Genomic DNA, 12,623 nt, shown 5'->3' with positions numbered 1-12,623 from the left:
CTGTGTGGTGTTATTTAGTGTGTAGAAGAACATGTGGAGCAGGTCAAACAAAACTGCATAGCAGAAGATTCCCACGTCAAGGTAGTATTCTAAGCCCTTGTATGTAGCTCATTCCTTCAAGTTCAAGGAACTAACCCTCATTTTTAATACTAACCTGCCCAGCTGGCTAATGAGTTTGCATTGTTCTTGCACATCTGGGTGGTACAGGGTAGGAGATGCTGTATTATGTCTGGTTTGCTCTTCTTTGCCATTGTTCTCCTCTTTTTTGCTCCCTCTTCCCTCTTCATTTGTCACTTTTTCCCACACTGTTCTTAAACATGGTTGTTTTGTCTTGCCTCCTTCATTCTGCTTCTGACCCCAAACCATTGCTCCTTCCTCTCATCTATCTCCCTCATTCCTTTCTAATTATTCTTCTTTACAGTCTCTTTTTATTCATCTCTCATCATCTTTATTTAAATCTGTTTCATCTCTCATGTGGCTCCTTTATCTTTCCAACTATATCTTCTTCCTCCACTCTGTGCCTATCAACGCATACACATTCTTATTGTGGTACCTTTGCACACTTTCAGAAGAGATGAGAGATGTTACTGTTAATAAAAGTTACTAATGAAAACTGTATTATCTATCTTTTGTGGCAGTTAATCAAGATCCTATAATCACAATGTGAAATCTTTGTAATTGGGGTACTTATACGGATCAGAGAATTTAAGCAGATTTTCTGAAATTCATTTTCAACATGCTAAAGTTCCTGTCATCTTTTTTCTTGCTGCTGCTGCTTATCCTTCTTTTAAATTTTATGGGATGGGCATATCTCTATATAGAATTACACTGTATTAACTAATAAAACTGCTGATAAATGTTTTTTAGGTTGAAGCAGATCTGGGCTATCCAGGTGGAAAGGCAAAAGTCATTCATAAGGAATCAGATATGATCATGGCATTTTCGGTTAATAAGGTAAAAAGCTTTAGTCATTATAAAGGATGTACTTCTTTTTTGTGGAAATACTTACATCATTGGCTCTGCTTTTGCTTTACAGGCAAACTGTAATGAAATTGTCTTGGCTTCAACTCATGATGTACAAGAACTCGATGTTACTTCTCTGTTGGCCTGTCAGTCATATATTTGGATTGGAGAAGAATATGATAGAGAATCTAAAAGGTTCGTTTCAGTTATATAGTCAACTGTAAATGTAGTTTTCCTCAAAAAGAACCTGCTAAAAGCTTATGCACATGATTTGTATAATCTTAAGGGTATAATGTATCTCTTCCTTCATTTAGGTGGGAGATAAACATAACTGGTTTTGCTGCCAATAAAAGACTTTGCTTATATTGATGAACAAATCACTCGCACTTCTTCCATTAGAACCCTAAACTATTTATAGGGTTTGAATCAGAGCAATCCCTGATACCAGGGATTTTTAAATTTTTATTTTATTTTTAATAGAGAAGTGGTAGGTTTACAAAACAATCATGCACAAAATACAGAAAACCCATATACCACCCTCTTATTAACACCTTGCATTGGTGTGGTTCATTTGTTACAATTGATGGAAGCACTTTTTTGTAACTGTACTATTAATTATAGTCCATGATTTAACTTAGGGCTCACTGTGTAGTGCAGTTCATGGGTTTAAAAAAATTTTATCCTATTACCATATATACAACCTAACATTTCCTCTTTTAACCACATTTAGATAGATATTTTAGTGTGTTAATGACACTGAAAACTTTGTGCTACCATCAATCACCATCCCTTACCAAAACATTTCCATCATTCCAAACAGGAAATCTGTACATCTTAAACCTTAACTCCCTATTCTCTATTCCCACCCAGTCCCTTGGTAATCTATAGTCTAGATTCTGAATGTGTGAGTTTGCTTAGTCTAATTATTTCATATCAGTGAGATTATGTCCTTCTGTATCTGGCTTATTTCACTCAACATGATGTCTTCAAGGTTCGTCTGTGTTGTTGCATGTATCAGCACTTTATTCATTTTATGGCTGAGTAATATTCCATTGTATGGATATACTTTATCCATTTATCAGTTGTTCGATACTTGGGTTGCTTCCATCTTTTGGCAGTTGTGGAAGTGCTGCTGTGAACATCAGTGTGCAAATACATGTTCGAATCTCTGCTTTCAGTTCTTTTGGATATAAATATAGAAGTGGTATTTTGACATTTAATCCCAAAGAAATGTCATGAAATATGAAATATTCAGTAAATTCAGCTAATCTGTATAAATGAAAGTAATATACATAAAATAGGAATTGAACAGATTGATGGCTCATATTTACTGAGTAATTTTGCATAATTTCCTCTTGATTACCGCCTTTTAAGCATAACTTTTCTTACAAGTAAAAATGTAAATTACTTTTCAATAATGCTGTGGATACTACACTAAAAATGTTTTGCAGCACTTTCCTGTTAACACAATTCTCCTCCACATTCTTTCTTGCTTTTCTCCAGACTTTTGTGCTTGGAAATGGTGCTATGATAGCCTTTCTCCTTGTTTTGTTGACTTCTCTCCCTTGTTAGCATTTGATACAAGGCTTCCTTATCACATTTCAGAGTACATGTAACCATGTAATATGATATATTCCATTATAAAATTGTGGACATTTTTATGTGATGGTAAATTAATTAGTACCCTGCTCTAAGAAATCCTTGAACTTGAATATTTATAAAATGTATTACTCTGATGACATAGGGTTTTCCGTTGTTGAAGAAAACATATCTTTTACTATATATGATAAAAGAAACTCTGTAAAATACTTCAAAACAAACACTTGTTTAAACTTATGCAGCAATAAAGTTGCCTCCTAACAACATTTGGCTAAATGTATGCTTTGTCTAAAGGGAAAAGTTTATGGACTTAGAAACCAGTATTAAAATTTGCTATGATTAGGACCTGCGCCTGTGTTTTTTTCATGGATATTTATCCAGTTTTTTGAAATAAAGAATGGGAAGTCTAGTAAGAAGCTCCATAATTGGAATTTGTGTTGAGCAAAAATGGAACTTTCACAGTAACACACCAATGTTTTTCAACAGTTCAGATGATATTGATTATCGTGGTTCCACTACAACTCTTTATCAAGCCAGTGCAACAACTTCAGCAAGCCAGGTGCCTCCACCTTCTTCTCTGCCATGGCTGGGCAGTGGACAGACTAGCACTGGAGCTAGTGTGGTATGTTATTTTTTTATTAGGTGTAATTTCTGCCTATCAACTCCCTCAAAAATAAGTTGAAATCACTTTGACATAAGAATGACCCTAAACATCAGGGTCAAAGACAAGCAGACAACACCTTAATAATAATTGCTAACATTTATTGTAAGTTTCTTTGTGCCAGCTGCATGCTTTCATATCAACCCTAGTGGGTAGGTGCTATTATTGTTCGCCACTTTCATTTTATAGACAAGCAAATTGAGACATAAAATGGTAAAATAAGGTCTAAGTGGAATTCATGTCTATTACAAGTGTTAGAAAAGTAAATTATTGATATTCTTGTTAGTCATTCTAGTAAAGAGGCCCTGTTCTCATATTCTGCTCTGAAAAATCTGGAGCTACTCGTGATTATCCTCAGGGATGGGCACTTGGATGACAGGTTTTTTTACTTTTTTTTTTTTTTTTTTTTACTGTGAAATAGATATACAAAAAAGCAATACATTTCCATGTACATTTTAACAAGTAGTTATAAAACCGATTTTAAAGTTTGGTATGGGTTACAGTTCCACAATTTTTCATTTTTTCTTCTGGCTGCCCCAAGACATTATAGAACAAAAGAAATATCAATGAAGGGATTCAGCAGTCATGCTCATTTGTTAAATCCTATCTTCTGTTATACTCCTCTTCTTCTTTCTTCTTTTTTTTGTGAAAAATGGCATATATACAAAAAAGCAATAAATTTCAAAGTACATCACAACAATCAGTTGTAGAACAGATTTCAGAGTTTGGTATGGGTTACAATTCCACAATTTTAGGTTTTTACTTCTAGCGGCTGTAAGGTACTAGAGACTAAAAAGAAATATCAATATAAAGATTCAGCAACCATACTCATTTCTTAAACCCTACCTTATCTCCACCATCACCTTTGGTCTTTTTACTACTCTTTAGGAATATTTGGGCTATGGTCTTTCTAACTTTTTCATGTTGGAAGGGGCTGTTGATAATATGGGATGGGGGCTGGAACTAGTTGATATTCTGGAGAGGTTGGCCCCTCTGCATTTTAGGACTTACTTGGTCCAAGGACCATCTGGAGGTTGTAGTTTTCTGGAAAATCAGTACATGGAACTTTTGTAGAATCTTATATAATGCCCTACGTATTTAGGATTGGCAGGAATGGTTTTGGTTGGGGTTTGGCCAGTTATGATAGGTAGCAGTGTCTAATTGAAGCTTGCATAAGAGTGATCTCCAGAGTAACCTCTTGACTCCATTTGAACTTGGATGAAGAGTTCCTTTTACCAGTAACTGAAACTGCTTTGTAACCTCAAAGTCTACACAGACCAGGACTGTACCTGTAAGTGACTGCTTTCTCAAACTGTTCCAAGTGTTCTGTTAAGTGGTTCAGAAAATCTGTAGCAGAGTTTATTTTAGTAATAATTGAGTTGTAAGCATATAAAAGTATCAGAATTAGAGTTGGCATGAAACATTTATCTTTTCAGTGATGCACAAAATGAATTCATTTCTTTTCTATTTATTTTTAAAGCTTATGAAAAGGAATCTACACAATGTCAAGAGAATGACCTCACACCCAGTCCATCAGTACTGTAAGTATATATGACCCAATATATATGTAAGGGGGCTTTGTCATCTTAAGGCTTGTTTATAGAATGGAAAATATTAGAACTTTCTTTAGCTTTTTAATTTCTTATTTGTTCCTTTTCCTTTTGTTTCAGATCTTACAGGAGCTCAGGATGGCAGTGTACGAATGTTTGAATGGACACGACCTCAGCAACTTGTATGCTTCCGCCAAGCAGGCAATGCAAGAGTTACCAGATTATATTTCAATTCACAAGGAAACAAGGTTAGTTTGGTGGGTTACTGCTTATGTCATCTGGAAATAACTGGATATTTATGAGTAAATGATTAGTTAAAACTATATCTAAAAACAAATTCAGTGACTCTAGATGTAAGTTGAACAGGTAGTTTGTGGGTTTCTGTTTATACACTCCCTTTTCTCCCAGTAGTAGCATAAACCACACAGTTGTTATGAATTTAATTATCCACTTAAAGATATTAAAATACTCCGAGTGTTAAGATGTCTGTTTCTGTTGAGTAGGCTGGTGGTACCTATAAACACAGTCAAGCTCTTGAGAGAAAACTTCCATGCTTACTAAATTCTGTCACAGAAGGTTGGAGGAAAAAGGAATGGGTATGGAAGGGTGGTAGGGCATTTGTCATACTTGGACATTCTTAGCAACTACAGCATCAGAACCATAACAGTGTGGCAACATTTGTAAGTTGGGTCTGAGTGACTCTACTTTCCATAAATGTTTTTACCCTATTATGTGAGTACTAAGGAGCTGGGTTTAACATTGACTCCATTCTTACAGTGTGGTGTTGCAGATGGAGAAGGTTTTCTGAGTATCTGGCAAGTAAATCAAACTGCATCAAATCCTAAACCATACATGGTAAGTGTCACTCAGAGCACATACATGGCTACTTTATGAAGTATCTGAATCCGTGAACCTCAGTGGTGTTTCTTTTGGAAAAAGGACAATTCTCCCACAACCACAGCCAAGCAGAACCCATCTTTGCCCTGGTTTTAACCTTACATGACCAAAAAGCACAAAATTTGCTTTCACAGCTTGAAGTGACCATTATATTTGAAAATATCATGACTTTCCCTATGTGGTCCTAGTTAGGATACATTTTTATTATACTTTGATCTCTATTGAAAACTCTTTAACTCTTCCTTAATGGTGGAGTATTGTAGTGATTTTAGATACCTATATTACGAATCTATTACAATGTGCTCCAGAATTTTGCTTACTAGATTATAAAATAAGCAGTCTCAATAGATGCATTAATCCAAACCATACTAAAATATTTGGTGACGCAGACAGCATATTTTCACTGGGGGTGGAGAGTATAATCTTATGCAGAGCCTCTGGCTCCATATGTTCTGATTTCACAGAAAATCCTGAACCTCCAGGGTCCAGATTACCCACATACTTTTCTTTTCTAGAAAAAAAAAAATATATATATATACACACACACACACACATTCTTAGTTATGTATATGAGATGAGGTATTTCCCTGCAATTACAGCACTACAGACTGGATCATAAATTCTTTATAGAAGTGGAGAAAACTTTGAATTTATCCTTTTGCCTTCAATCAGATATGTCACGATAATTTCAGACAGATAAATGTCCATTTTATTTTGAAATACCCTAATATACTCATGCTAGGTCTTCACTTCCAAATTTCTGTCTATCCCTGTTCTAGTTTGCTAGCTGCCAGAATGCAATATACCAGAAACGAATGACTTTTTAAAAGGGGAATTTAATAAGCTGCTAGTGTACAGTTCTAAGGCCGAGAAAATGTCCCAATTAAACAAGTCTATAGTAATGTCCAATCACAGGCATCCAGGGAAAGATACTTTGATTCAAGAAGGCTGATGAAGTTCAGCGTTTCTCTCTCAAGTGAGAAAGCACACAGCAACACAGTCAGGGTTTCTCTCTTGGCTGGAAGGGCATGTGGTGAACACGGCATCATCTGCTAGTTTCCTGTTTCTTGAAGTTCCCCTGGAGGTGTTTTCCTTCTTCATCTCCAAAGGTCGCTGGTTTGTGGGCTCTCTGCTTCTCGTGGCTGTGTCATTCTTCTCTGCTCTCTCTGAATCTCCCATTCTCCAAAATGTTTCCTCTTTTATAGGACTTCAGAAACTAATCAAGACCCACCCAGATGGGCGGAGACACAGCTCCCCTAATGCAGCTTAACAACCACTCTTTATTTGGTTACGTCTCCAGGGAAATGATCTAATTCCATACAGTATTGAACAGGGATTATTCTGCCTTTACAAAATGAAATTTTGATTAAAACATGGCTATTCAAGGGTACATACATCCTTTCAAACCAGCACAACCCCCCATGTCCATCAAGAAAAGTTACTCTTGATTCAGTAAATGGGTTCCCACTTACTTACAACATCCTTAGGAGCCTTTTGGGGGCAGCCTTATACCTATGATTATTTGTAAGATGCTTTTGATCATTTCTTTATTACTGCCATAGTTCTTCACTTGGGGTGGAGGCAGGTTGCAGAGAAAGTAGGGAAGGTAGATGTCTGTATTTAGGTTACAAATTTAAGACAGGATAGGCATATAAGAATCCATCTTTGAGTTGTTATAGCTTATTAAATGTGTTTGAGGTCCTTAGCACTGAAATTCTTTGATTGGGCCCTTAATTAAATGGCTTAGGTGAGTTCATGTACTTCTTATGCATTCCTTTTCTACATGATCTAAAACATCTAGCCTTTAATTCTATGTTTATACCAACTCTTTCTATTTAAAAAAATTATTGGCATTAACCAAATATGTGAATGACATCTAATCTTTTACATCACTTATTCTTTATTCTAGACTGAGTTTTAAAAAACTTAGCTTGTGAATATATTAGCAGAATTCTCTGTTTATACAGAGCCAAAGTTTACTGGATTTTTAGATAACATGGGTTGTACTACTTTCTTTTCCTTAGAGTTGGCAGTGCCACAGTAAAGCCATGAGTGACTTTGCATTTATTACCTCTTCAAGTCTAGTTGCCACAACTGGACAATCCAATGACAATAGGTAAGTTGAAAGAAAAGCAAAATAAGAAATAGTAAAATTTAGGTATTCTTGCCATAAGTATGACTTCTAAGTGGTAAGGAGTCCCTCCCCCACCACCCTCCCAAATGCAAAAGCTTTCTTTAGTACATAATTCTTATTTCAGAATTGTCTCACTAAAAAAAAAATAAAGTAATACATCAATAAGCACATATACTTTTTATGTCAAAGCTATTCAGTCATTTTTCATTGTTGCTAGTACTGTCAGGTTCTTGAGAACTAACAAGCATTTGGCTCTCTATTACCAGCATTCACCCCCACGCTGTTTTTATCAGTAACACACGCCCATGGAAAATATCTTCATTTCCCTGCAGTGGTTACCACCTGGGGCAATAGAAGCATTCCCTTCTACTCAGAAAATCATACTGCAATTTCCTGGGAATGATGATGGTAAAGAGAAGGGATTGGGGAAAGAAGAAACCGGTGTGACTATGTAAGACACGTAGCTTGAAAAGGATCAACTCTTAGAAAAAGAAATACCCTCAGTCCCAGACCCTATTCCCATCAGAGTTGAGAATCACAGCTCTATAAATGAGTGAACAAAGAGCAAGATTCAAATAAGTAAGACTATTTGCCTTGAAGGCAAAATTTGCCCCAGTGATGACTTGAAACAATTGTTTATGTTGTTTTTTGCTATTATTTATTTCTTTAAGAAATGTATGCCTCTGGGACACATTGATATCACCTGGAAACAGCCTCATTCATGGTGAGTGAGTTAAGGTCTGTGATTTTTTAGTACACTGGTGCTTTGCTGGCTTTATTTAAATTAGTGAATCAAGTGAGTGTTTATTCATGGGTTAAGAATGGAGAAATGTTTAGATGGAATAACTAAACGTTCTGAAGGTTAATTAGAATGTCTTGCTGCTTTATAAATATGTATTGTCATAGAAATCCAACTAGCCTAGAATAATCTTTACCTTGTATTCTAACCAGAAAATGCAGAGTGCAAAGTGGTGTTACTAACAAGGCTGTTTTAGAAATTAGTTGCAAGATATTCATCAACCTCAATAGAAATGTTTTTTAAAAATGAAACATAACGATAAAATAAAGGTTAACCTAATGAAGGTCTCAGTTCCACAGAGTACCACCCAAAAAAAGTCCTCCCTGCTCAAATAAGTTTGGATTAAGCAAAATTAAATCTTTTTTTAATAGAAAGATTTTCTCAGTCTTAATATACTTTGTGCATTTTGAAGATTGTTATTATTTCTGCATTGTATTTGACCACAGAATTTTTTTCTGGGAGCCACTATTAATATCTCAAAAGATTTGCCACATGTTAGTGTAAGGCTTTAATCATTAAAATGCAAAGAATCTGAGAAGGATAGCCCATTAAATTGCAACAGGTCATTTTTACCTTAGTGCAGTTGGGTGTCCGGTACTTACCTGAGAAGGACTACAGATGCGGGCATGTGTGTAGGACAGCACCAGGTGAGGGCAAAGGGTTTGGCCGAGTGCATCATTGCCACGCTTGGTGTCTTCTCTGCTTTTGCTTTTTATACTTATAAGATAGCACAACTTTGGCCTTAAAGTCTAAACTTTCTTTTTCTCTGTGTGCTTTTTTTTTTCAGGTTAAGATTCTAGCTAAAAAAAAAAGATACTTTCAACAACTTTCTTTATCCTTTAGTCGTGACTACAAAAATTCAATGACTTAATCAAGTGTACCTTAGAAAATAGGTCACAGTAATTTCTATATTATTTAAAATGGGATGTAAACATTGTTAATCAGAATTATGAAAGTAGAAATTGTTGTGGGAAAGAGTCTTCATGGTTTTTTTCTTCAGGTTTCACATGCCATGATCATGGTGCCACAGTACTTCAGTATGCACCAAAACGGCAACTCCTAATCTCTGGAGGTAGGAAAGGATGTGTCTGCATTTTTGACATCAGACAGAGACAGCTGATTCACACATTCCAGGCACATGACTCAGCCATTAAGGCTCTGGCATTGGGTCCCTGTGAGGAATATTTTACTACAGGTTCAGCAGAAGGTAACATAAAGGTGAGTCCGTACAAGACATTGGAATGTGCTAAATATTATCTTACCTGCTGTCAAGACCGATTGAAAAATAGAAAACACCCACTCTAAGATGAGGGAATGAAGTAAAGCCTTGTGGAGATATTGAATGTCTCCAGACACCCTGCCTCCACTCAGTAACCCCCCCCCCAATTCTTTGTGGCTCTTTTTCAACTGTTATTGTCTGAAATACCAGATAAACTCATTAGACTTCAGATCATTAAAAAGTCTTAAGGAATGCTGCTCTGAGTAATGTGTCTGATTTAATTAATGCATGGGTTTTTTTGTGACATCAGTTTGACACCTCAGAAGCTTTTCCTTCCTCTCCCCACTCCACCCCCAGTACTTGACTGTTTTGGATAATTGAGGTGAGGTGTCCAGATAAGTGAAATGGTACTGGACTTCTTTTATGTTGCTACAGGGGCTAACTTAGCATTAGGAGCATATTTAATTGAGCTCATTTAAATATTTAATTGAATTAGAGAGGGGTACATATGGTTAATATGAAACTACAAGAGGAAGTGAAGAGAGAGAAATTTGAAAGGAGGGACAATAACATATAACGATAGTATCCTCTGGACAGTATTGTTATTTCCAGCTAGATACGCTGTTAGGAAAGAGGCAGGTGATGGGAAGCGTGGGCTTTAATGACAGCATTTGGGCTAAAGCCAATTAATCAGGGCCATGTTTTGCTTTTGATTTCTCTCTTTTTAATGACTTCACATGTTTATTTTCACTCTTTGTTTTTCTTTTAAATTAGGTTTGGAGATTGACAGGGCATGGCCTAATTCATTCATTTAAAAATGAACATGCAAAGCAGTCCATTTTCAGAAACCTGGGAGCTGGAGTTATGCAGATTGACATCACCCAGGGCAATAGGATCTTCTCCTGTGGTGCAGATGGCACACTGAAAACAAGGGTTTTACCCAATTCTTTTAACATCCCTAATAGAATCCTGGACATTCTATAGACTTAAAGATTGGGGCTTTATTTTTATATACATTTCAGTTTTAAAACAAAACATACTGCAGTAATTATCAGGCGTTAAGGAAGACCATCAATTCTGCTTTCCCTGCAGTTGTTAACCCTGCAAACAATGCAGAGAATCTCTGTAGCTCTGAGTTTGATCCAGGCAGTGGTGTTAGGTTGAGCACTGCCTATACGGGTTGATAGAATGACTGTGCATGTACCTTGTTATAATGCTGACATACTGAAAAATCAAACCTAGTATTTTATGAAAGTCAGCTTTTCTTTACAGCATTTAGCAAACCTGACTCAGAAAACATTTGAGGTTAGAGGTTAGCATATTAATTGAGGAGGACTTTTGTACCAAATTTAGGAAGAAAAATGTTGCTGATTCAGGTTTTTCTTCCTTTCTTATCACTGTTTGAAGCATGCCTGCTGTTTCCCTTCTTTCTTGAATGAGGGATCGTCATAAGGTATTAGAAGTTCTAGACCACCAGAAACTTTCTTAGCTATGGAGCAGTGTGCAGTGACAGATTCTCAGCTTTGAAAGGTCATTTACATTCTTTCCTGCTGAATATTTTTCCTGTTAATGTTTATACTGAGCTAGTACTGTAACTTGCAAATGAGTGCAAATTTAAATGCAATGTTCTCCTCATGAGTCACACATTCACATTTTTTGAACTGCTAGTTTTTCTATTTAACTACTTGCCTTCATGTTAGGAATGTAACACATGAACATGACATATTTGTAGTTAACCAAAACATACCTTCTTAGTCCAGCTTAGTACTTTTTCTTTTCATGTATTCAGGGTTAAACACCCACAACATTTTAAGGCTATGTTGACCAATAGAGCATTTCATATCATAATTAAAATGAATGTTAGGCTTTCTGTGGCCAATTAATAGTTGATGAGATTGGTGATATTATTTATTACCACAGCCTCTTGTATAAACTATGCAGAGTTAAACATTATTTGCTTGTAAAATATTAGCCAGTGTCATTTTAATGTATTTCCCTGGTTATCACCAAAAAATATGTTCTTGAAATATTGAAACCAATGTCTGTGTGTTTAAATGTTAACCAGCAAATTGTCTCATCATGTTTGATGTTTAATGCCTGTGCAGTAAATAGTAAAATATAATGGCATAAAAGCACCTTTCTCTAAAGATGATGTGATGTTTGGGCGTGAAATACATATGTAAAAGAAAAATAAATGTTATTTGTTAGAATTTTACCTTAGTTTGGTCTGTTTAAATACACTTGCCTGGCACTTGTTGGTACTGTTTTTAATGGTTGAGATCATTTTGAATTTGGTGAGAAGTTTAACTGAGTATTTTTAACCTATTAGACAATTTATTCATTCACAAATATTTATAGACTAGAAGCCATTTGTTCCTTTACTGCTCAAGCAAATACCATGAGATGACTTAAGCAATGGAAATTCATTAGCTTACGGTTTTGAGGCTAAGAGAAAGCCTAAGTCAAGGCGTCATCAAGGCGATGCTTTCTTCACAAAGACAGGTTCTGGGGCTGGCTGCTGGTGCTTCTGGGTTCTGGGTTCTCTTCACCTTCAGCTCTTGTTTTCTGTGGCTCTCTCTCTTATCTGTCTGAATTTCATTCCTCTTATAAAGAACTCCAGTAATAGGATTAAGACCCGTCCTGATTGCAGTGAGCCACATGTTAACTGAAGTAACCTCATCAAAAGGTCCTACTTCTAATGGGTTCACACCCACAAGAGTGGATTCAGTTTAAGAACATGTTTTTCTGGAGTACTTACAGCTTCAAACCCAGTGCTACCGTGGTGAGCAGGGCAGAGAAGG

At 36.1% G+C, this 12,623-nt stretch overlaps 1 protein-coding gene across 2 annotated transcripts in view; it reads left to right on the top strand.

The window, feature by feature from the left end:
• The window catches only part of DMXL2 (Dmx like 2), a 208,440-nt gene extending 196,403 nt beyond the window's left edge, over positions 1 to 12,037 (top strand). For both annotated transcript variants that reach the window (XM_077127894.1, XM_077127893.1), the window contains exons 34-44: positions 19 to 81; positions 868 to 954; positions 1,037 to 1,158; positions 3,049 to 3,184; positions 4,704 to 4,764; positions 4,894 to 5,021; positions 5,551 to 5,628; positions 7,695 to 7,786; positions 8,476 to 8,528; positions 9,604 to 9,821; positions 10,597 to 12,037. In XM_077127894.1, coding sequence (XP_076984009.1) covers positions 19 to 81; positions 868 to 954; positions 1,037 to 1,158; positions 3,049 to 3,184; positions 4,704 to 4,764; positions 4,894 to 5,021; positions 5,551 to 5,628; positions 7,695 to 7,786; positions 8,476 to 8,528; positions 9,604 to 9,821; positions 10,597 to 10,806 — 1,248 coding nt within the window. In that variant the 3' untranslated portion in view covers positions 10,807 to 12,037. The remainder of the gene's footprint in view (positions 1 to 18; positions 82 to 867; positions 955 to 1,036; positions 1,159 to 3,048; positions 3,185 to 4,703; positions 4,765 to 4,893; positions 5,022 to 5,550; positions 5,629 to 7,694; positions 7,787 to 8,475; positions 8,529 to 9,603; positions 9,822 to 10,596) is intronic.
• Positions 12,038 to 12,623: the final 586 nt, after the last annotated feature.

The sequence above is a fragment of the Tamandua tetradactyla genome, chromosome 14 (assembly GCF_023851605.1).
Source record: "Tamandua tetradactyla isolate mTamTet1 chromosome 14, mTamTet1.pri, whole genome shotgun sequence".
Taxonomy (NCBI): Eukaryota; Metazoa; Chordata; class Mammalia; order Pilosa; family Myrmecophagidae; genus Tamandua; species Tamandua tetradactyla.
This window is presented reverse-complemented; position numbering and strand designations above follow the sequence as displayed.